Here is a 22,542-nt window from a genome sequence, read left to right as displayed (position 1 = left end):
TCCGCTTCTTCAAGAGCGTGATTAATGCACAAAACAATGTGTAGAAACATATGTAATGTGGCTTTGTTATGTGCTGATACCACCTTTGTTGCATCTTCAAAAGCCCTCAAGAAAGCAGAAATTGCTTCGACATTGTTACAAAACATCATCAGTGGGTGCCTCTTCTCCCTTTTAACTTGCATATGCATTGAAAACAACTCTGTACTTTACAGCATCGTCGACCATGTCGAACGTTGAGTTCCATTGATGTTCTACATCGGTAGTGAGCAGTGGTGGACCGCTCGATAGGGCAAGATATGGCACACGCCATACCTTGCGTCGGCTGGGACAACAGTCCGCGGACGCAGGCTGCCGGACCGCACCGCAGGCAATAGCTGTATCATATGCTCTGTTAATTTGTAGCCAACTAGTGGTACGAGCCGAATCACTAGTTTTCTACATACTTGCATTGCTCTTGTTTTTCTTTACTTGGTCCATCAATCTCAAATGTACATATCTAGCTTGCTCTTTGTTTTAACAAATTATCTATGCTCTACAACTTAGCGTGATTGGTGGGCCCAATCTTCATTGTTTAAAATATTTCTGGTGAATAATTTATATATTCCAAATGTTTTACTTAGTTGATGCCCTCTTGCTAGTTGAATCTAATTCGTGTCCATAATAACATGCATTTCTATAACAACAAATGTTTTTCTCTTTTTTCTTGTTTGTGTTTATTTCAACATATTCATGCCATACCTCTTATTTTTTTTGTCCTCCACCACTGATAGTGAGGCCATGTTTTGTGGGAAGATTTTTTCACTTGTAATCCCGAACACTTGTAAACGTGAAGGTGAAGAGGCTATGTGCAAAATAAGGTGTCGTATCTTGAATATAGCATCATTGATCGGTGCTATTCCATCTTGAACCAAGATATTCAATATGTGAGCACGACATCTCACATGTAAATGCTCACCTTCAAAAAGCAAATCATGTTTGTAGTTTGATTGCAATAGGCCACTTGCAGAAGTGTTGTTTGATGCATTATCCAATGCTAGTGTGAATACTTTTTCCTTAATGTTCCACTTTGTCAGACCTGTTGATAGCCTCTTCAAGGCAATTGTTGTGTGTGGGTACTTCACATTTTTCATAGCTATTGTTCTTCAAATTGAAATTTGAATCGATATAAGGCATAGTAACACCCATATATCCCAAGTTTTGGTTTGATGTCCATATATCCGAAGTTAGGCAAATATGAGAACCTATGCTTTGGAAATCAAATCAAGTATCTAGCTTCATTTTCTCAAATAAATTGAGTGCATCATTATGTATTGTTTGACACCCAATAACTTTATAAGTTGGCTGTAATGAGTGGATATTGGTATTTCTCAACGTCACATGTAATGAGTGGATATTGGTATTTCTTAACTTCATAGATAAAATCCATAAGCGTACGGAAGATACCGATGTAGCACTCCACCTGGGATAAAGGACACGAAACAAAGATAGGCAAATGGTAGAGAGGATTTATTAGTGAGAGACAATGACTACGGAAAGCGTAATTTAATCCTAACGTGATACTTCAAAAACTGGCCAGCCCGCTACTCCCAGATATATACTTCAAATACTGGCCAGCCCGCTACTCCCAGATATGGCTCTATTGCTTACCCGGACAGAGAGGACTTCAGTTTAATTAAGGGCTATCACCACCTCTACACCCATCTCAAACCTACTGTAGGATACGAAGCAACCACCGGAAATTAATTACGTAGACACCGCGTCTACGTAATTAATAACTACTCTAGTGCCGGCCAAACACTAAAGCAATCACTATAAATTAATGGACTATAGTGAACAATGATCCCGCATGCTAATTAGGAACTAACCAAGATATAATTCTCACTAAGCAAATCTTAATTTCTCAGAATGATATTTCTATTGAACCAGCGTAATTAACAAAGTACAAGAATAGGGAGAGGATTACCGACAACTCTGGAATTCCTCTGACTTATTCTACTTTACTCCCTCCCTATTCTAAGTATACTATAGAACATATAAAGAGCCTAAAGTACACTTAGAGCCTCTTGTAATTCAGCTCTACATCTTGGTGTGTGTGAGAATAAGGGAGGAGAGTGGTATTTATAGTGTGAGCTTGCTTGGGAGTGTGGAGATCCTCCATGGCATCCAATGGGCATCTTCATCCTCCATGTGCCAAGTGTCAATTTTATGACGGTTTCCACCGGTGAAAACGTTTATAATTGTCATTCGGGAGTGGTATGCTACCAAATGCAACCTGGGCCAGGGCCAGCGGCCTCTGTCAGGGTTATACAGAACCCTGGCCGGCTCTGTTGGCCCAGTTTTCGTCCTGGGCGCTTATTTTGGGCCCCTCATTCTATTGGTATGGATGTTTGGCCCATTTGAAGGTGTTTAATTGGGTTTTTGGCCCAAAACTCCATAAATTTGGATATGAGTTTGATTATCCTCCTCCTTCATGTATATTTGATCGTCAATTTAGGAGTTTGTCACCTGCATATGAATATACATCAACACTCGTGGAAATTGTTAGAAATAAACCCTACCACTATGTTGGATGTTTTTTATTTATGGTTTTATGCATGTATTGATGGCGAGAATTTGGTACTTAACAACCGTCAACAGTGGACATATTCTTCAAAGTAGGGGATCTTCAAACTTTCGAAATGGAACCTCAGCGTGGATGCAAAATTTTGAGAGCAACTCCCTACTTCTTTGCAGATCAAATGTAAAGTTTTCTTCTAAAGGTTGTGTCTTCAATGTGGACAAAAATCTCTTTCTATCCTCTTCACTAATTGATGGACACGACTCAACAATATGGGCTCTAAGGCTACAAGTTTCAGATTTTTTGTGACAAGTTAATTTCACCGAGCAATACATACACACCGCCTTGGGACAACATCTATTACTACCAAATCTTGCTCAAAGAACTCCCACACTTTTGATCTTTTACCATGTGATACTTGCAAGGACAAATCTTCTAAAGAATTACCGATCCCATAACCCTCAGATACATTTACAGACATACTTGCAAACTTCCTAAAATAACATAAGGTACAAATAAACTATAAATACTTTGAAAGAATCACAAGTCCTAGTATCATGATGTTAAGAAAACTACACAAGTCCTAGTTTGGTTAAAGCTTTGTTTTATTTGGTCCATAAAAGCATCCTAAAAAATTAATTATGGGGCATGTACTTCTCTCTATATGACAATGCCATGAAAAGAGAGGACAACCTAATCAAGTGTGTTCTCATCTCATATATATGTGCTTTCAAATTTCATGCATGTGACTAAAACTATGCATGGTTCTTATATAATTTGGCACTAGCAAAGGGTGTGCTGTTGCTAAGTGTGGGGCTCACACAATGACAATTAGGTGGACACACAATGACACAAAACAAAATTCTCAAATTGTATTTCTGCTCTAAAACATATGAAGTACTACTACTATTAGTATTTGGGTTAAGCTGAAATGCTAGTATTGCAACAAAAGTACATTGTGATTCTTTATTGCAATACATCTGTGAGCCCAATCGATCTCATACCTCAGCTAATCCAACTCAGATATACGGCTATCAAGATCGATCTAGCTACTGAATCATGCATGATTGCCAAGCTAAATAAATACTCTCACATCACAACAAAATGTTCAGACAAGGAGGGAACGCCAGTTTACCATATATCACAGGAGAAACATGCTAATTACACAGGAGAAACATCACAGGATAAAAGGGACAGAGAGGTGTACTCTTCTTGGTTAGTTTGTCCCAGATTTTGGCCTTCACAACCTTGCCATCGACACAGAGGGAGGATCATCGCAAGAAATTCTAGGCTTCTTGATTAGATAGCACCATCTTAGAGCTAGACTCTTTACTCTATCTGAATTTTGTGACAGAGATGGGACCTTTGCTCTATCTGAAGTTTAATTTTTAGTTAAACTTCTTGCCTTCTAGAATTGATAGAATTGCTGCACAATGAAAGCTTCTCACGATATTTTTTAATTTTTAGTACTGCTGATACAAATCAAAGCTACTAGATTTCATGTGTTGTTATCTTTGTTGGAAGGTGATGTTTAGGCATTGTAGGTGCTAAGTGATTGAAGACTTGCATAGTTCTACTGGATTGTCGCATGCTTCTTCTGATTGGTTATTTGCTTGATCATTTAATCTGTCTATCAGTACATGTACATGCTGTGATAATTCAGAACAAGCTCCTCGCATCATCGGGCATGGGCCAGCAGGGTTGCGGCAGAGAGTACAAAGAGGCGTGAAGAAGATCACAGGAAGAAGAAGAAGAAGAAGGTACTGAATAATGATGTCTGAGACCCACTTGCATGTCACTTGTATACTGAATAATGTGCCAAATTATTCAGAATTAACCATGGGTGCAAATTATTCATAACAATGCGCTGTGTCCGCTAATTTGTTAAAAGGTGCCATGTGACTGTCTAGTTAATTAGGCAAGTAACTGTCAGAGGTGCGGCATGGCTGTAAGCTAATTTGGCAATGGAGAGATAGTTCTGAATAAGTCTGATCCTCTGTATTTTGGCAATGATATAGCTTCTTGGGGACAACAGATAAAATTTCGGCTATCCAGACCAAAAACAAAATGTTTCCCCAAATCAATATTCAGAAAATTTCAGAGAAATTAACATGCAGTCCTTACATACGCCAGATGTATATCTGCACTACACCAACATTAGTTCAGGGACACAAATATTCAGCTCACAGCACACCCTTCAGGGGAAAAATATAGATCTTAATTGATAGCCTTAGGATATTAGTTCCATCTAACATCTGAAAAGTTATGCTTTGAACATCACAAAAGCTTATTTAGTTGCAATTCCAACTATGAGTTCTGATGATAATACTATAACTCCATAAATCATTATCTCGTTCACAGCCTTAACCACACCAATTAGTAAAAGATTGGACTTTGCTTTTAGGCTTCATGCAACAAGAGGTTTTATATAAGCTCATATAAGAGAGGCTTCCTGCAACAAGAGGGGAAAAAAATCTGATCGCTGACAACAGAGGATACCCAACAGTGTGTAATCCAAGCAGTTGTCAAAGCAGTTAAGAAGAGAATGGCAGTTGATCAAAACATAACACGCTTAAAATTTCTGCCAGACATAGAAAGGATCAGAAGCACAATGTCGTATAATACAGTGCTGAATTGTTTGTTCATTCACAAATTAGTTTCTTTCTGTTGATCAATCGGGAAATTATTACTAGATTCCAACCTTCATCGTCACAGTCGGTGTGGGAAGGATGATAACGATCCTTCCCAACACCTCCTCCAGTGCTTTCTAGCTCACTGCCTGATTGGCTCTTGGCGAAGTAGTCTAGTCCACCTCCATGAATCCTCTGCGAGCGCGGCGCACCAAGCCGGTAACTTGGTGAACTTGAACTCGACCCTGTAATCCTTCACCTCCTACGGCGACGGCACGAGCAACGGGTTGGCGCTTCTTCACCTCCCGCAACCTGGTCCGGATCTCACCTCTTCGTTGGGCTGACGCCATTGGAGGAGATCTTCCTCTACTCCCTCAACGGAGACCCTCCGCCTTTCTATTATTATTATGGGAGACGGAGACGGAGACCTTGACGCCGGCCCATCTTTTCCGTCTTGCAGAGGGATGTGATCTGACGGAGGATTCTCGCAACAACATTTACATTTGAGAAGGATGACAATGAAACTATGTTCATTATATCGCAACAACATTTACATTTGAGAAGGATAACAATGAAACTATGTTCATTATATCGGGTGGGAGTAACTGATTTGATTAGAGTAGGAGTCGGAATGACGAGCCACCAAGGCCGAGGTAGTCAGGAGCGGTGGCACGAAATTACTCTCATATGAACACCTTCTAAAGATCTGTTTCTCAGTCGATCTTTACAGCGGACGGGATCGTCGATCTTTACAACGGACAGGATCATGCGAACCCTTTTCTTAGTCGCAGCTGACCAGAGCTTCCCCGCCTCCTTCTTTCTTTTGATGTGGTTTGCTGTAATATCTCATCGCCATCAATAAATTTCAATCAACTAGTTGAATACACAAATATAGTAATCAACTGGTTAAATACACAAATATTAGAATCGATAAGAATGACTCGAAGAATAGACATCTCCTATTTATATTGGCAAATAATATATGTCATTGAGATGCCAATAAGCTCATTCTATTTTCATTGTGTTGTCATGCATACAATGATATAGTTCTCACACTTGGTTCATGACTTCTAAACACTTTCACATCTTCTAAACCAAAGGGGAGAACACTTTCACATCTTCTAAACCAAAGGGTAGAATAAGTAATACGATAAACCTCACACAAATTAGCTAACATATAGATTCGGAACCCACATTTTTTGGAGCTTGGGGTGACGGGAAGAAAAAGTAGGTGTAAAGGAGCTTGGGGTGACGGGAAGAAAAAGTAGGTGTAAAGATGAGATTTCGGGGCTCAAATTTTGTGTGGTTGGATTGTAGTTCGGGGACTAGGGGTTGATGTAAATTGGTGGACTGCAGACTACATATATAGATCTGGCATATAGCAAAGTGGCATGTTTTTTTGGTTATGGACTAGCTGGAAGAAATTCATGAAAACCGGTCGAAAACCGCTATAATTTGAACAAAATTCAGGAAAAAAAATGATTTGAATTTCTAACAATAAAATCTACTTAAATTACTCAGTACCCGAAAGGAATTATCGAAATTCCGCTGTAGTCTGTCAAAAGAGAACAAATGGAAAAATTTTGACCTTTCAGGTATTGAGTAATTTTAATTGGATTTTATTGTCAGGAATTCAAATTATTTTTTTCTGAATTTTGTTCAAATTCTAGCGGTTTTCGACCGGTTTTTATGAATTTCTTCCATCAACCAAAAAAACATGCGACTTTGTTATATGCCAGATCTATATATGTAGTCTACAGTCCATCATTTTACATCAACCCCTAGCCCCAAACTGCAATCGAACTGTATAAAATTTTAGCCCCAAAATCTCATCTTTATATATATATCTTTCCATGACCCCAGCTCAAAAAAAATTGGGGTTCGAGATGTGAGCTACGGACCATTGGCTGCTCGCAGCACACGGTCAAATCAGTATGTCAGCTAATTTGTGTGAGGCTCATCGTATTGCTTATTCTCCCCCTCATTGTATGCATGACAACACAATGAAAATAGAATGAGCTTGTTGGCATCTCAATGACATATATTATTTCCTTGTATAAATAGGAAATGGCTCTTCTTCGAGTCATTCTATGTATTTAATCAGTTGATTGCGATATTTGTGTATTCAACCAGTTGATTGAAAGTTATTGATGTTAATGAGATATTAGAGCAAACCACATCGAAGAAAGGAAAGAGGAAGAAAAATGAGGAAGTTCATTAGCCCATTCAACCTGAGTCATTTGGCCCAATACTTCCCAGCGGTAACGTCTAGGTTTTGCTTACCAGTCCAAAAAATACCTTGAAAGTTTGCAGATTTAACTACTGATGGCTCTGATGTCGGTGAGACAAAAGAACATAACATTTGAAATTGTTGAAATTCAGCTACAGAAGAGCGTAACATTTGAAATTGTTGAAATTCAGCTTTCTGTAAGAAAATATCTGTCTGCACTTGTTAACTGATGTGCAGCAGCTAGGGAGTCATGTGTTAATGACACCAAACTTTGCCTATCTTAAGCACATCTACACTTGTTAAAGCATCTCCAACAGCCTCTCTATTTCACTCTCCAAACCAAAATTTAGCTATTCTAGCAAAAAAACGTGTTCCAACCGCCTCTCCAACCGGATGGCTAAGCCATCTGGCTAGCCAAGACCTTCCCTCCACTAGCCAAATTTGGCTAGCCAAAAGTGACTAGCCAACTATGGGCCCCACACATTCCTACTCCCCATCTCCTACCTCTGCGGCTCCCTCTCGCTTCGTCTGCCGTCCTCCGCGCCGTCGACGATAGAGCATTCGACGATGCCGCCCGCGCCTGCCGCCGCTGGTGACGGCGCGGCGCCCCCGAGCCCACCACCACCTCGCTCGCCGCCGGAGAGCCCCGACGAGTGGCCGGATGGCGGCGATGGTGGTGGCAATTGGCTCCACTTCGTCGGCGTCAGCGACCTGACGCTGAGTGGCGGTGATGTCATCTATGGCCGTGGCCACCGGTGGTGGGCGCGGGCGTGCAAGGCAAAGCACAACTCGACCGAGGTAATCCCCATCAATTAATGGTGCTTTCGCAATACAGAAGATGTGAATTATTCTGAAGTTCTGAACAATGGTGTTTTCTCTCTCTTGTTCTTTGCCTCTGCATAATTGCACTATCCAGGCTGCTCCAAAGGTGAGAGTTTATTTTTTTGTGGTCCGATTTGATCAGAGATTTCGTCTAGCTCCAGAGGATTTGGACCAAAAAGATGGAGAATTTGCGGGCGCTGCACTTTGAGGATTGTCAGGGTATCAGCGTGATGGGGAACACCCTGAAGAACAGCCATGAGAGCCACCTGACGTTCACCAGGTGCTCACACGTTAAGGCCAACTACATGAGGATAACCTCGCCGGAGGACAGCCCGGACACCACCGGAGTTCATGTCGTCAGCTCGCGAAATGTTCATATCATGGACGACTCGATCTCCACATGTACACCTTTTAATTTTCTGAAGAAATGGAGCTTTGCTCTGAATTTCTGAATGATACAGTTTGGCAGGCCAATCTGCCTGTTGCTGAAACAGATGTCTCGTTTGAAATTAGTTGAGGTGTTTTACATGACAGTAAACAGGCTCACAAAGAACATTTTCTTCCCCTTCTTTTTGGTTTTTTTAGGTCATGATTGTGTCTCGATTGTGGGCAATTCTATGGATGTGCGTCTAAGAGCAGAGAAGGAAAAAGATAGCAGAGGCTGACATATAGGTCCTATTTATCATAGACTTATAATAGGGATGGTAGATGGAGAGGCTGTTGGAGTGAGTAGCTAGTTTGACTAGCTAAATCAGATGGAGAGTTGGCTATATGGGTGTTTGGAGAGTCCAATTTGAAGAGGCTGTTAGAGATACTCTTAATTGATATGCAGCAGCTAGGGAGTCATGTGTTAATGACACCAAACTTCGTCCATGTTAAGCATTTAACAGTTGGCTGCTTAAACTAACTAGCCCATCAAGCTTAACTCTTTAGGATCAGGGTACATATTCATGAAAACAGTCCCCATCAAAGTCTCCTTTGAAAGGGTCACGTCACATAGGGTTGATTGCCACGGCAGATTGAATTGGCAGAAGCTTTGCAGATAGGGCAGTAAGAGAATGTTGATGAACTGAAGACGGCCTATTTACAAGAACAAGATCACCAATTTCTAACTTGTTTGCCTTCCGAACCAAAATAAGCTTCCCATTTCGGCGGACAAACAGTACTTCCTTGGTAAGAAGGCGCAAGTTGCACTTTATATTTAGGGTTAATTGGATCCATGCCACTGCAATTTTGCCATATTAGAAAAATACCACTACTAGTCACGAAATCTGCTAAGTGCCACTGGAACTTTGTAAAATTGGATCCATGCCACCGCCGTCGCATTTTCCATCCATCACCGTCACTCTAATGTGGAACCCACACGTCAGCTCCATCCTCTTCCTCCATCCCCTCTCTTCTCCCTTCCCCATCTCTCTCCGGCGAACAACAGCAGCAGGTGACCGGTGGTGGTGGCAGCAGCAGCAGCCGGCCGACAACGGCGGCGAGGGCCACGAACGCCGCCGTAGAATTCCCAGACCAGCGATGGTGGCGAGGCCATCGCCGCCGCCGTTGCGTCGTATCTTGTGTCGGCTTCCGCCGCTGCGATGTCGTTCCAGAGCTGGTCCTGGTGTAGTCCATCTGCAGCTGGCTCGCCGGCGTGGTGGCCGCCACCAGCTGGTCGACGGCCTCTGCGGCTGCTGCTTTCTTGCAGTGCCGCCCTCGTCATCGTCGTGGTCATCGTCGGCGTGGTGGCTGTCGTCGTCGTGGGCCAACTCGAACAGCAGGGCCAACGATTGTACGATCAGCAAAGAACATCCACGTGATTGCAAATCATCAAAGCAAATAAGAGATTGGACCTGGATTTCTTGGCGGCGGTGAGATTTAATTTTTGGTGTTGGGCAAAGAGCTGCGAAGCACGAGTCTTTGGTGCAGACAACTGTGAAGGGCGTCGGAGCTCGATCGGTGCTGTTGCCGGCCACCTGCTGCTGCTGTTCGCCGACCACATGCTGTTGTTGTTTGCCGGAGAGAGATGGGAAAGGGAGAAGAGAGGGGATGGAGGAAGAGGATGGAGCTGACGTGTGGGTCCCACACAGGAGTGACGGCGATGGATGGAAAATGCGACGGCGGTGGCATGGATCTAATTTTACAAAGTTCCAGTGGCACTCAACAGATTTCGCATTTTTCTAATATGGCAAAATTACAGTGGTATGGATCCAATTAACCCTTAAATTTATGGTTTCAAAGTTGCAAGAACTAACTTGCTCATAAACAACCAAGTTCAAAGCTAAATCCGTAGGAATACCGATTTCATTTAAATTAATTTTTGGATCCCAACCATTATACTACTAAATGCATTGTCGGATCTTTTCTGAGAATGATGTCTGTTAGCCATTTGGTCCCACATGTATCTGGAGATGTAGAGTCACCATCTGACTTTCTTGAATATAACTGCAAAATGCACAAGGATGTTAGCAAATCAGGCGAAATCAACTTTATTTGTCAGAGAGAAACCATGCAACATAAGCTGTAAGCGCAATTGACTTAAACAACCCAGGTCCTGTGAAGAAATTCGTTTGGCTTTCCCGTTGTGAAATAATAGTGATAATGAATAGCAAAGTATCAACCATAACTTATTATTATTTTTTTCGCCATTGAGCCATAACAGAGGAGGCAAAATGGCTAGCCGGAGCCAGGACCTCTAGATCGAGGGGCGCCGCATTTCCAGCGAGAAGATGGTTGGAGCGGTGGCGACAGTGGGGTTCGTGGGTGACGGGGATCGAGGAGCGGTGGGCCGTGATAGTCTCGACGAAAAGCTCCTCCGTCGCTGTTTCTAGGCCGCCCTATGTGCCATATCTAGAGGTTGTGGCTCGGGCTAAGCCATTTTGCCTCCTCTATTATGGCTCAATGGCCGCTTGGGAGTATTGGGCCAAATAACTCAGGATGCATGGGCTACTAGCCACTTTTGGCCCGCTCGAGAAGATGGCAGACCAGATTGCAGGCGCTTGTACACACAGGCAGACAGCCTTCGGTCACCGGCCGGCCGTATACGTATGGCGCTATGCAAGTGCAGAACGGAATCTCACTTGGCAGTTGCATCTGTGTGCTCCATCCAAAAAGAACAAAAATCCAATTATAGAGATGAATATAGACACATACTCCCTCCGTCCCAAAATATAACAACTTTAACCCTCAGGATTTGTCCCAAAATATAACAACTTCTCCACCAACATTCTCTTCCCAACCAATCTCAACCCTCCACCATTCACTTTTCTCACCTACCTCCACTACTCATCCAATCACAACCCTCCACCACTCACTTCTATCTACTTTCTAATCAAATGCTTTTGAAGTAAATTCACTAGCATTGTCTGTTCGAATGGAATGCACACGATGGTCAGAAAAATTATTCTTAATTTGGGTGATTTGCGATATCAGTTTTGCAAAGGCATGGTTACGTGTTGACAGTAGGCACACGTGCGACCATTTTGAGGAAGCATCAATGAGCACCATGAAGTACCTAAACGGCCCTGACAGGGGTTGTATAGGGCCACATATGTCCCCCTTATTCGTGCCAGGAATATAGGGATTTCATCCTTCACTTTGCATATGGATGGTCTGGTGATCAATTTCCCAGTGGCACATACATGGCACATGAAATCTTCTTGATTCAGAAATTTTTTCACGTTGATATTATGTCCTTGCGAGTTGTTAATAATATTTCTCATCATTCTAAGACATGGATGGCCTATTCTGTCATGCCAAAGGGAAAATAATTCAGAATTTCTAAACATAGTCTTGAGGGTAATGAACATTGCAGATGTTCGTATCCTTGTGTAGTATAACCCTGTTACTAATCGAGGAAGTTTCTCCATGATACTTTTCTCACATTCCGCGTGCTTTAATTTGTGATGAGTAGGTATTCCTTACTGTTCTCATCACTGGTTTCTACGTGAAAACTGTTTGCACGAATGTCTTTGAAACTTAAGAGTTCTTGTGGATTCTGGGTACAATAGTGCTTCTTCAATTTAGTGTAGTACCCATGCGGAGTACGATAGTGGCTCTAATTGATCCAACTATGGATGGCCTATTCTATCATGCCAACCAGTCATGATAGTCCCAGCCTGTTTCTTTATGGTCTGGAAGTATCGTGTTTCTTCTAATTTTGTGTTTGTGTTACCACTATCCACAATGCAAACTTCCTCCATGTTAGGCTCCACACGCGTTCTATGAGATGAGATATATAAGTAAACGAGACTTAATCATAGAACAAAATGCCATAATTGATAAATATTGTCATGCATAAAAATCAAATAAGTTTGCTCTCATAGAGCTTACAACCATTATTCAATAGAGTTCTTATTTAATTTATTCAAGAAAAAAAAAATCAAAGGATAACTAGGTGCTAAAGTCCGGTGAGGTAGCCTTTATGGTTAATGTGAATGATCACCCGCTCATCATCCTCCACTACTGCTGGTGGGGGTGATGGTGCAGATGGCTATGGCATTGAGACACCAAAGGGTATGCACAAATTCACGTCATATTCTAGACCGATGTCCCCAGGCGCCACACCTGTGGCACCTTTGGTCCTGCTATCCATAGGGCTTGGTTGGGTTCCTCCCCTTCTTGCCCTTATCCCTGCTTCGCACCTTGTGACCGCCTTCATTGGTACAGGTGCTAGCCTCGGCAATGGGTTGAAAGCTTCATGGCTTCAAATGCAGCTTCCACATTGGAGATCAATGTCAAGCTGGTCTCGCCATGTGGAGCGGAATCGGTGTTCATCACCTTAGCCATCTACATGTTTATAGAATATCTCAAGTTATTACTCCAAGTAATGGTGAGAGATTGCATAAGTTCATTGCATAGAAGTACATACATGCACAAGTATAAAAGATATTAATCCATTATACAATTCACAAATAGTACTTCAAATATTTAAAATGCAAAAATATAATTGAAATTCAGAATTCTTAGGTCATTTCTATACTGAGAAATGGAGATTTGGTTATTTCTGCAAAGTACAGGGACCCTTTGCAAAGTTTCCATGCAGTTGTTTTCCAAAATTTCAGGGGTCCACATGCAAAGTACCACGCATAATAGGGGTTTGCGTGTCATTTTCGGGAAAAACAGGGTCCTTTTTTCAAAATCACCATCTTCTTCCTTTTTCCTTTCTTTCTCCTTCTTTCCCTTTGCAGGGTCGTCGAGCTGGCGTGTGGTGCCGGCGCAGGCTCTCCGTCCAGCGTGGAGTTCGCTACCGGGTACATGTGCAGGGTCGCCGCTGGGACGCGGGCGCTGACACAGTACAGCGCGGGCACGGGCTCGCCACGAGGGCGCGACGTTGGTGTGGTGCGGCGGGCTCATCACGGGGGTGTGATGCGGCAGGCTCATCATGGGGGCGTGGCGCCGGTGCGGGCTCGCAGCAGTGTCCGAGGTTCTGCCGACCGTGATATCCACCAATCAGCATATGCCGGTGACTCGGTTGTGGTGGATTTCGTCAGGAATGGTGAAAACAAAACTATTATGGAGAGAGGATTTCAATTTTGCAATTCATTCAAGGAGATTCAAAGGGATTCAAGGGGTTCTCTACCTTCTTCTACCTCCGTTTCCAGTAGAGCGTCGTTGCTGATAACGTATTACGTAATCCCTTTGCTACGTAGAGTAATCCAAATGGGTTGTGTAAGTGTACTAACAAATGGAGAGACATGATATGAGCTGGGACAGAGTATCCTCATTCACGTTCTTTTCACTGTTTACAAACATCTCTCATCGATCTCTTTCCTTTATATAGCCAATTCTCATATATAGAAAGTAGGATGAGGCCCATTAGTGTGTTGGGCTGGCCTTCATGGGCCCAAAGCCCAAGTTTCTCAACATATACAACTCATAATAATCACATTCATAGAATATAAACAATAGTAGAACTTAACAACATGCATAAGTGAAACATAAATAATATTTAGTCAATATGCACATGTGGGTAATTTGACGCCAAGGACCCACAAACAGTAGTTTAGTCAATATGCATATGTGGATAAGTATGATGTCCAGGGCCTGAAAATGGTATTGGGTCCATCGCATCCGGTTGTATCACACACTGCGGTTTTCGTCCTGGCTTTAACACACAAAAATTATAGAATGGAGATACAATGACCCGGCAAATGTTCCTATTTAAGCTGGTTGAATTGGCGAGGTGGTATTATTCGTGAATAGTGTAGTGTCATTACCGCACCCGGTCGCTACAGTGCCACGAGCTACAGTACGGAATAGTGCTAGGCTGGTGGGCCGCATGGACTCCTTTGCTCTTTTCTTTTTCTCTCCTTTTCTTTCTCTCTGTTTTTTTTTTCTCCTTTTCCTCTAATATTGCGGGGCACAGCAAGCATATTTTATAAGCAAATGTGGAAGACGCGGAGGAGGCCTAGGCCAGCACACTGGGAGAGAGGGGGGGGGGGGGGGGGGCGGGGCGGGGAGGGGGTGACAAGGGGGTGGTGGTCTTGCTAGTGGCATAACAGGAAGTTTGGAAGTCGTCGGTGAAGTGGCACCAGTCTGGTGTGGAAGAGACGATATGCTGCCAATGTTTGAATGATGGTAACTAAGATGGTGAGAGACAATCGCTACACCTTCGGGCACAGGTATATAACCCTCTTGGGGCCACTATAGAGGTACCTCTCTTGGTGAAAATCTCTATGTGAAAACCACATCTAAGTTTTTCAGACATACGACGACGGTGTCCTTTCAATCTTAACCTCCTTGGAGGCATCGTTTTATTAGAATTCCTTCTATGGTGTTTTTTTGGCTACGACAGGCCACACAAGTTTCGGCCGGTTTGTTGCTAGGCTTCCCCATCAATGACTTATGTTTGTGTAGTTGGCGTATGGTTTGGGTGTGCATTTCGCTGTACAATGAATCCTTGGCAGACAACAGCCTTCTGTCGTTGATAAATATTTTCTTGTAATTTTTTTATATCGATCTTAATAATATTTGGATGGCCTCTCTTTAGTCATCCTGGCAAGAAAGAATGTTCAGAATATAGACTCATTTTTGTATAAATGAACCTTGTGCAACTCATGGTAGAGTGCTAGCGAGCACTGAGTAGGATTGAGCTCGTCCAAACTGCTAGTCTCAGGACCATGAATTTCTTTTTCTTACTGAGGTGCTTAATTTTGTTATGAAACTTAATTGTTAAACCACACAAGATTTAATACTTGAAAAGTAAATACTCTCTCCATCACAAAATATAAACATTTCTAGCTATGCATATAGACAAAAAGTCTAAATTATAGTTAAAAGTTTGTTGTATTTGGAGACGAATGTAGTATATGATGTGCCACCTAAAAATACTTGAAAGGATGTCTCGTGTACTCTCTTGATCAACACATGAATACTAGAAAGTAGTACATACATGTAGTGGTAATGAGCAAAACACCACCACATGGCAAATTGGCAATCATACGGTGGACTAAATATTGCAGAAAGAATTAAAAATACAATGCATAATTATAAAATCACATGCATCCACATGCATGATATATTGCTGTAATTAACAAATTAAATGAGCAAACCTATCCTAATTAAAATGTGCACCAGGATCATTTATGTACAATATTTTAAAACAAATTAGCAAGCACACATTTATATATGAACAAAGAAACAGTAAAATGAACGAAATGCACTCAATTAATTAATTAATTAAACACCATTCATGTACACATATTTATCCCATGGATATATATATATATGAACAATGCGATATATATATATATATAGCGTTGCATTACCATGCAATCATGGCCGGTTCATTGCTTGGTGTGACGCCCTAGTCTGAGCTCCAAGTCGAGCTCCCTCTCCGGCAGCTCACCTGCAACCTGCTGCTCTGATCCTTCTGGTGTCCGCGACTCGCCGCCGTCACCGCCGCCGCCGCGGCGCCCGACGCCGAGGTGCAAGCCGTGATCAGTGGCCGCATCGAACAGGCTTAGCTCCCTTGGGCCGGCCACCACCGCCGCCTCCGCTCCGGCGCCCGTGCCGCCGTAGTACATGGTGAAGCTGCTGCTGCTGCCGGCGGTGCCGGCGGCGCCGCTGGTCGCCGCCGGTACTGGGTACGCCGCCGCCAGGTGGCGGAACTGGCTATAGCAATCGACGCTCCGCGACACCGCCGTCGTGGACGCGTCGCGGGGGGGCGCCGCGGCGCCGGGTCCGGCCGGCTTGGCGGCGCGGTCGCGGCGGTGGATGTTCATGTGGCCGCCGAGCGCCTGCGCCGTGGTGAACCCGCGCTTGCAGAACACGCACTCGTAGTACGGCCTGGCCGTCGCCGTCGCCGGCGGCGGCGACGACGACATGGGCTCCGCCGCGGCGGCATGATCGTCCGTGCCAAGCGAGCTGACGCTCTCGTCGGCTCTTGAACCCTTGCTGCTTCCATCATCCATGTCCATCGATCGAGAAAGGATTGGAGATGTGTAGAACGAGTAGTCGTGAAGAATGGGGAATCGATGGATGGACGGGGTTAAAGAGGGAAGCATTGGTATTGTCAGCAGATTATATTAGCGAATAAATTAGGGGAAGGTGCACACGGTTTTGACAGGATAGTTTTGGTTTGGAGGCCATATCTGCAATGCTCGGCCGGCCTTGGTGCTTAGCAGCCGCTAATTCGCTATATCCATATTAATTAGACTAATACTACTATGCCCTAGCTGTGCCCTTCTGCTGCAGTGAAAAAAAAAACAAATTTAATTGTGAATATACGTTGTCGACGGTGGGTACCCGTAGACTGGATATAAAGGGTATTGGGGTACGCTGGTACGAGGATCTACGTAATACGACATCAAGAAAACAAGAGACAAAGATTATACTGGTTCAGACCCCTTAGCAGGTAATAGCCCTAATCTATTTGATATGGGATTATATGGAAAGAATCACAGATTACAAAGGGAATAGTAGAACTCAGTGGTACCGACGAGATCGTAGTCGAGTTGATTCGACTAGATCACCCGACGACTTGGCTCCTGTAGTCTCCGACTTCATAGGCTGTGGTCGTTGTGTAGGCTCTGAGATTCGATCCCTTAGGTCCCCTTAGGGGGTCCCTTTTATATCGCAGGTCAGGCGGTCTCCAAGTAGGACTCGGAGACATCGGACCATGCACGATATAGTAACGACCTAGTCCTATACGGGTAGGAACCTTTCCATTGGTAGACTTCGTGATGGATTTCCTTAGCGTGTTCAGAGAACGTCCGTATATGCACCGATATACCGTATTGCCGTATAGTATACATCCAAGGGTAGAGGGTATACCTTATCCGTAACCTTGGCAGTAGCCCCCGACTTCTACTTAAATGAACTCGTGAAACCAATCATGACTTCTGATGTCGAAGTTGTTGTCGTTCTCAACTGGTCGATCTCGGTGTGAGGACTGTAGAGACAAAGAGTGATTGACAACCCCATGCGAAGTCTAACGGTTATGAGTGAATTTAAATTGAAGTTCAAGAAACCGCTTCGTGCAACTGACCCAGAAATTTCCGGCAGCCATTTCTCTCCTTTTCTTGGAATTCGCACCGTCGGTAGTGCGCCTATTTAAGGGAGTTTTGGAAATCCATTTTGGAGTCCGGCTGTTGTGAGAACTTTCTTGCCTTCAAACGCTCTTCGTCTTCTCCGCTTCTACACAAACCCTAAGTTCGCCCGCCTCAGCTTCTTCTCCGGCGATCTCCAACGGCGATGGACCTCGACAAGTCCACCTCCAGCAACGCGTCCTTGAAGAAATTGCAGGAGGAGGGCGCTCTCCCCGGTCGTGGGACCATGGAGAGGGAACCAGGAGGTACTGAACCTGAACCCGTCCTGGACCGCATGGTTGCGGTTGAGGACTACATTCTCTGTGGTTTTCTTCCTCCGCCTTCCGAGTTTTTCCTTCTCGTCTTGAACTTCTACGGTCTTTCTCTGCTTCATCTGAACCCCAACTCCATAGCCTTCCTTAGCATTTTTTCTCATCTCTGTGAGGCCTACATTGGGGTAGAGCCGTTTCTTGACCTTTTCCGCTTTTACTACGAGTTGTGCTAGATGGAACCCAAAAAGGTATCCGGGTGTGTCGTTTTCCGACTTCGGGATGGCCTGAAGTCGCGATACATCCCTTTCCAGTGCCCCTCATCTCGTAGCAAATGGCGGGGGAGGTGATTCTATCTTTAGATAGAAGATTCGGATCCAGTCTCCATTGTTCCTGAGGAGCAAGCAAACAAGATTCCATCTTGGACTGCAAAACCCGCCTTGACCCCATCCCTCCAATCTTTCATCAATATCATTGATAACCTCTGAGTACAAGGGTTGTCGAGGTATGAAATCGCTGCCGACTTCGTTGGTAGACGGATCCAGCCGCTCTAGGCTCGAGCCCATCCAGCCTTTGACTACTCTAGGCCGGAGGACGCGACCTGGGTTTCTCCTCGGGGTATTTTTCTTGTATTTTGGGGCTTCTCTCCTTTTATGCGCATTCCTCCTGACTTGTCGAAACTTGGTTCTCGATCTGCAGGTCTGAGCAGCGCTATCGTGGAGCACCGTGTTGCCTAGGTGATGATTAGCAGTCCCACGACGGCGAGCAACGTCCCCACCCCTCTTTGCGAGAGGGAGGCGGCTAAGCGTGAAGCCGTGATCAACGTGAGTGTAGTCGATGGTCCTTTACCTTTCAATTCTTAGATCGCATCGTGACTTCACGTTGTGCAGGCTCTCCCCCTGACTGACATCATCGGGCCACTCATGGACCACCAGACGGCGGCCTCGTTGAAGGAGGGCGTTGCCCGGGAGGCGTCTGACACGGCCGTTGCTACTGCTGCTGCCACGACCAGCGGCGGCAAGGTTCCGAAGAAGGGGAGGAAGTTTTCCTCCGTGCTCGGCAACCGCCGGAAGACGCCCACTCCATCGGTAAGCTTCCTAGGTTATTGATTTACGTAGTCAGAGAATGTCGCCCTCATGTCGTACTCGGTTTACTTAGGCCTCGGATGCGTCTCCCCCGCCTCCGCGACGGCAGAAACTGGTGACACTCGGCGAGAAGTAAGTGGACGAAATTTGAGGCTCTTGACTTGATCGGATTTTATCATCTTGTTGTGATGATCGATGTGGCCGTCTTTCGTAAGGCGCGGGCGAAGGCGGCACAAGATGGGTCTGGAGCAAACTCAAGCGCGTCTCCTGCAGTGGCCTCGACCGAGGTCGTGGTCATGCCTAGGAGCCGCGAGGTGACGCCCAGCGGCCCAGCCAGCGATCTCGCGGCTGGTCGGGGTCCGCCGGCTGCCGTCCTCACCTGGGAGGAGCTCCAGGTCGAGATGGGGCGCATCCTCGAAGCTGGTGCTTGCGGCATTAGTCGCGAGATCGCGGAGGCGAGGGCGGCGGTGGCGTCGTTGGCGAATGAGCGTGATCTGGCGGAGGTTCGCGAGGACCTCCAGAAGTTGGGAGAGCTGGTGGCCGGCAACGAGCGACAACGGCAGGGGCTCGAGCACCGTATGTCGGAGCTCGAGAACAACTTGTCGGAAATCCGTGGCTCGCTGCGGGTCACTACACTGGTCTGCACCAACTCGCCGGGGAGTGCGGTGTCACGACCACCATCCCGGCGAATCCCGACGAGTTCTCGCTGACGACTTCGCTTGCGGAACTAGCGACGGCGATGGAGGCGATCCCCTACAAGCACGCGGGATCGGAGAGGAGACGTCTAACAGGATCTATACCGGGGCGTGTCACGTCCTTGCGTGTGTGAGGCTGGCGCACCTTTGAACTCGATCTCCCGAAGATGCGGCTAGCGACGCACGCAAGGATGTGATGGATGTAGTCGGCGATCTGGGGGAGTCTGTCCTCCCGCTTTTTGAAGAGTAGGCCGCCGCTTGTTTGTACCCCTTAATCAATCGCACTTTGTAAAACTTTTCGTTGGTTTCGACTGCTTTTGAGTGTGCAATCGTCACCTTAGTTTTCTTTGGCATTTTGATTTCGGGTACTTTGTTTGTTGTTTGTAGAGATGCCAATGTCGAGGATGTCCAGCAGCGCAGGCAGCCTGAATTGCCTGTAGTCGTTCCGGCACTTGAGCTCGAGCCGTATGTGCCGCAGGACGTCGTAGACCAGGATCTGCCCGAGGAGACGGACGTGGCGACGACTCCTTTAGGTTGGTTCTTGTCGTTTCCATTTCCTTTGCCTCTTCTGCCTTGATTAGCTTGACTTAGGTATTTGCATGTCGAGCAGACCTCGAAAGTGCGCTTGCTGATCGCGATCGTTGCATCCAGTACTGGAGGACGAAGTTCGAGGTCGCCGAACTTGAGAGGACTATACTGGAAGTGAAGAGGGACCGGGCCGTGGAGGCGCTCCGAGGTCGCGAGGTATGGTTCAATTCGTACCTCAGGAGTTGTTGCACAACCGTTGTCTACAGGGAGCTCCGAGTACCTCATGGGGATCCCGAGGAGTCAGCGGCTGGCTACATCTCGTGGCTGAGCAGGGCTTGTGCTCAGCTTGAAAGCATCGGCGGGTGCATCGACGAGGCCCTGAAGCAGGAGTGTTGTCGATCGAGCCGATACGCCGGAGGGCACGTGCTGGCGTGTATACGAGATCATCGTCCGCAGTTGCACCTCGAGTTCCTTCGCGAGGGGTTTTCCCATTCTCAGAGGAATCCCGCGGAGATAGACAACCTAGCGAAGTCGATGGCTCCGCTAGCGGAGAAAATCTTCCAGTCAATGGATTGGCATTGGCCTTCCTGGTAGTGTTTGTATATCTGTGACAAACATCTTAAGAAAAATGTAATATATTTTGGAATTCTTTGCGGTTTGTAAGGAATACTTGTGAAATAGAAAGGAAATCTATCTAACTAAGCTTTCTTACTCTGGATGTGATGTGTACGAGTGTCTTCTCACGTCACGACTTCTATCAGTCATTTGAGTTATATATACACTCTCCCTAGCCCCCAGCCTTGTCGTCGGAGAACTCTTCTCGGAAGATAAGGCTCTTGGACCTTCGACTTGCCTTAGTTGAATAAGCACTGATCCTAGCCCCCAGCCGTGAAGTTGGAAAAATCCATTTCCGATTACACGGCTTGGTTAATACGCACAGCGAGAACTCTTACATGACCAGATCTTACATGGTCTTTCATCTTTGAAGGATCCGACAAGGCCTTATCAGCTCTGGGCGTCCCCAGCCGAAGTTCCCTTAGATTCCTCGGAGGCCTTGTCAAGACGGCGTAAAGGGACATGAGGATAGGTTTCAACGCTAGGTGTCGTCTGGGTAAGGGATAATCGGGAAGGGACACTGTGATTGAAATCTGTACATTAAAACAGACTTTATTGAAGTTGTAAGATGTTTTACAAGTGTGGACACTATTGACTTATACATAGAATTTACGCAATTGGTCAATGTTCCAAGAATTTGCTAACTCGCGACCATCGCCATTTGCAATCTTGAATGCGCCTGGTCGCAAGACTTGTGTGATCATGTACGGTCCTTCCCATTTGGGCGAGAGTTTGTTTCGCCCTGCTTGGCTTTGAACTCGTCGGAGGACGTAGTCACCGATCGAAAGTGTGCGTGCTCGGATGCGCTTCTCGTGATATCGGCGAAGGGCCTGTTGGTAGCTAGCTGCTCTGACGGCAACCCGTTCTTGATGTTCCTCGAGTAGGTTCACGTCGTCGTTTCGCTGTTCCTCCTGATCCTCGTCGGAGTACTTCTGTACTTGTGTACTCTGATGTCGTAACTCGGTAGGGAGCATGGCCTCCGAGCTGTACACGAGGAAGAAGGGTGTCTCCTTGTTGGACGTTGTCGGTGTGGTGCGTACGGCCCATAGTACCGAGGGGAGTTCCTCGACCCACTTCTTGTCATGTGACATGAGCCTGTCGTAGACGTGGGTCTTGATCCCTTGTAGTACTATACCGTTTGCCCTCTCGACTTGTCCATTACTCTGAGGGTGAGAAACTGAGGCGAAGCATATCTTGACTCCTAGTTCGATGCAGTAATCTTGGAAATCGGAGCTGATGAATTGGGAGCCGTTATCCGTTATGATGCGGTGAGGCAATCCATATTGGCAAAATATCCCCCTAATGAATTTGATGGCGTTGTCGGCCTTGATTTCCCCCGTGGGTGTATCCTCGATCCATTTGGTGAATTTGTCGATCGCCACGAATAGGAATTTGTAGTCGACCTGTCCTCGTGGGAATGGGCCGAGTATGTCGAGCCCCCAGCACAAGAACGGCAAAGTGAGAGGGATGGTTTGTAGTGCTTGCACTGGTAGTTTTGTGTGTTTGCTATGAAATTGGCAAGCTTCACACCATTGTACCATGTCGCAAGTGTCTTTGAGGGCGGTTGGCCAGAAAAATCCTTGTCGAAAGGCTTTT

The 22,542-nt window shown here is 45.5% G+C and overlaps 2 protein-coding genes across 2 annotated transcripts; one reads left to right on the top strand and one right to left on the bottom strand.

The window, feature by feature from the left end:
- The first annotated feature begins 7,887 nt into the window (after positions 1-7,887).
- Positions 7,888-8,902, top strand: LOC127774860 (uncharacterized). Its single transcript, XM_052301151.1, has 2 exons — positions 7,888-8,215; positions 8,334-8,902. Exons 1-2 carry the CDS (start codon positions 7,985-7,987, stop codon positions 8,445-8,447), a joined length of 345 nt encoding a protein of 114 aa, XP_052157111.1. The 5' UTR covers positions 7,888-7,984; the 3' UTR covers positions 8,448-8,902.
- A 7,109-nt stretch (positions 8,903-16,011) lies between these two features.
- LOC127773461 (uncharacterized) lies at positions 16,012-16,449 on the bottom strand. The gene has a single exon (XM_052299527.1). The coding sequence runs from the start codon at positions 16,447-16,449 to the stop codon at positions 16,012-16,014; it is 438 nt and encodes a 145-aa protein (XP_052155487.1).
- Positions 16,450-22,542: the final 6,093 nt, after the last annotated feature.

Source organism: Oryza glaberrima, chromosome 5, assembly GCF_000147395.1.
Source record: "Oryza glaberrima chromosome 5, OglaRS2, whole genome shotgun sequence".
Classification (NCBI taxonomy): Eukaryota; Viridiplantae; Streptophyta; class Magnoliopsida; order Poales; family Poaceae; genus Oryza; species Oryza glaberrima.
Note: the sequence above shows the minus strand (reverse complement) of the source record. Positions and strands in the feature narration are given on the sequence as shown.

Coding starts and splice junctions, on each gene's coding strand:
- LOC127774860 (XM_052301151.1), top strand. CDS start 7,985: ATGCCGCCCGCGCCTGCCGCCGCTGGTGACGGCGCGGCGCCCCCGAGC. Junction 8,216..8,333: donor CAAAGCACAACTCGACCGAG/GTAATCCCCATC, acceptor TGCACTATCCAG/GCTGCTCCAAAGGTGAGAGT.
- LOC127773461 (XM_052299527.1), bottom strand. CDS start 16,449: ATGAACATCCACCGCCGCGACCGCGCCGCCAAGCCGGCCGGACCCGGC.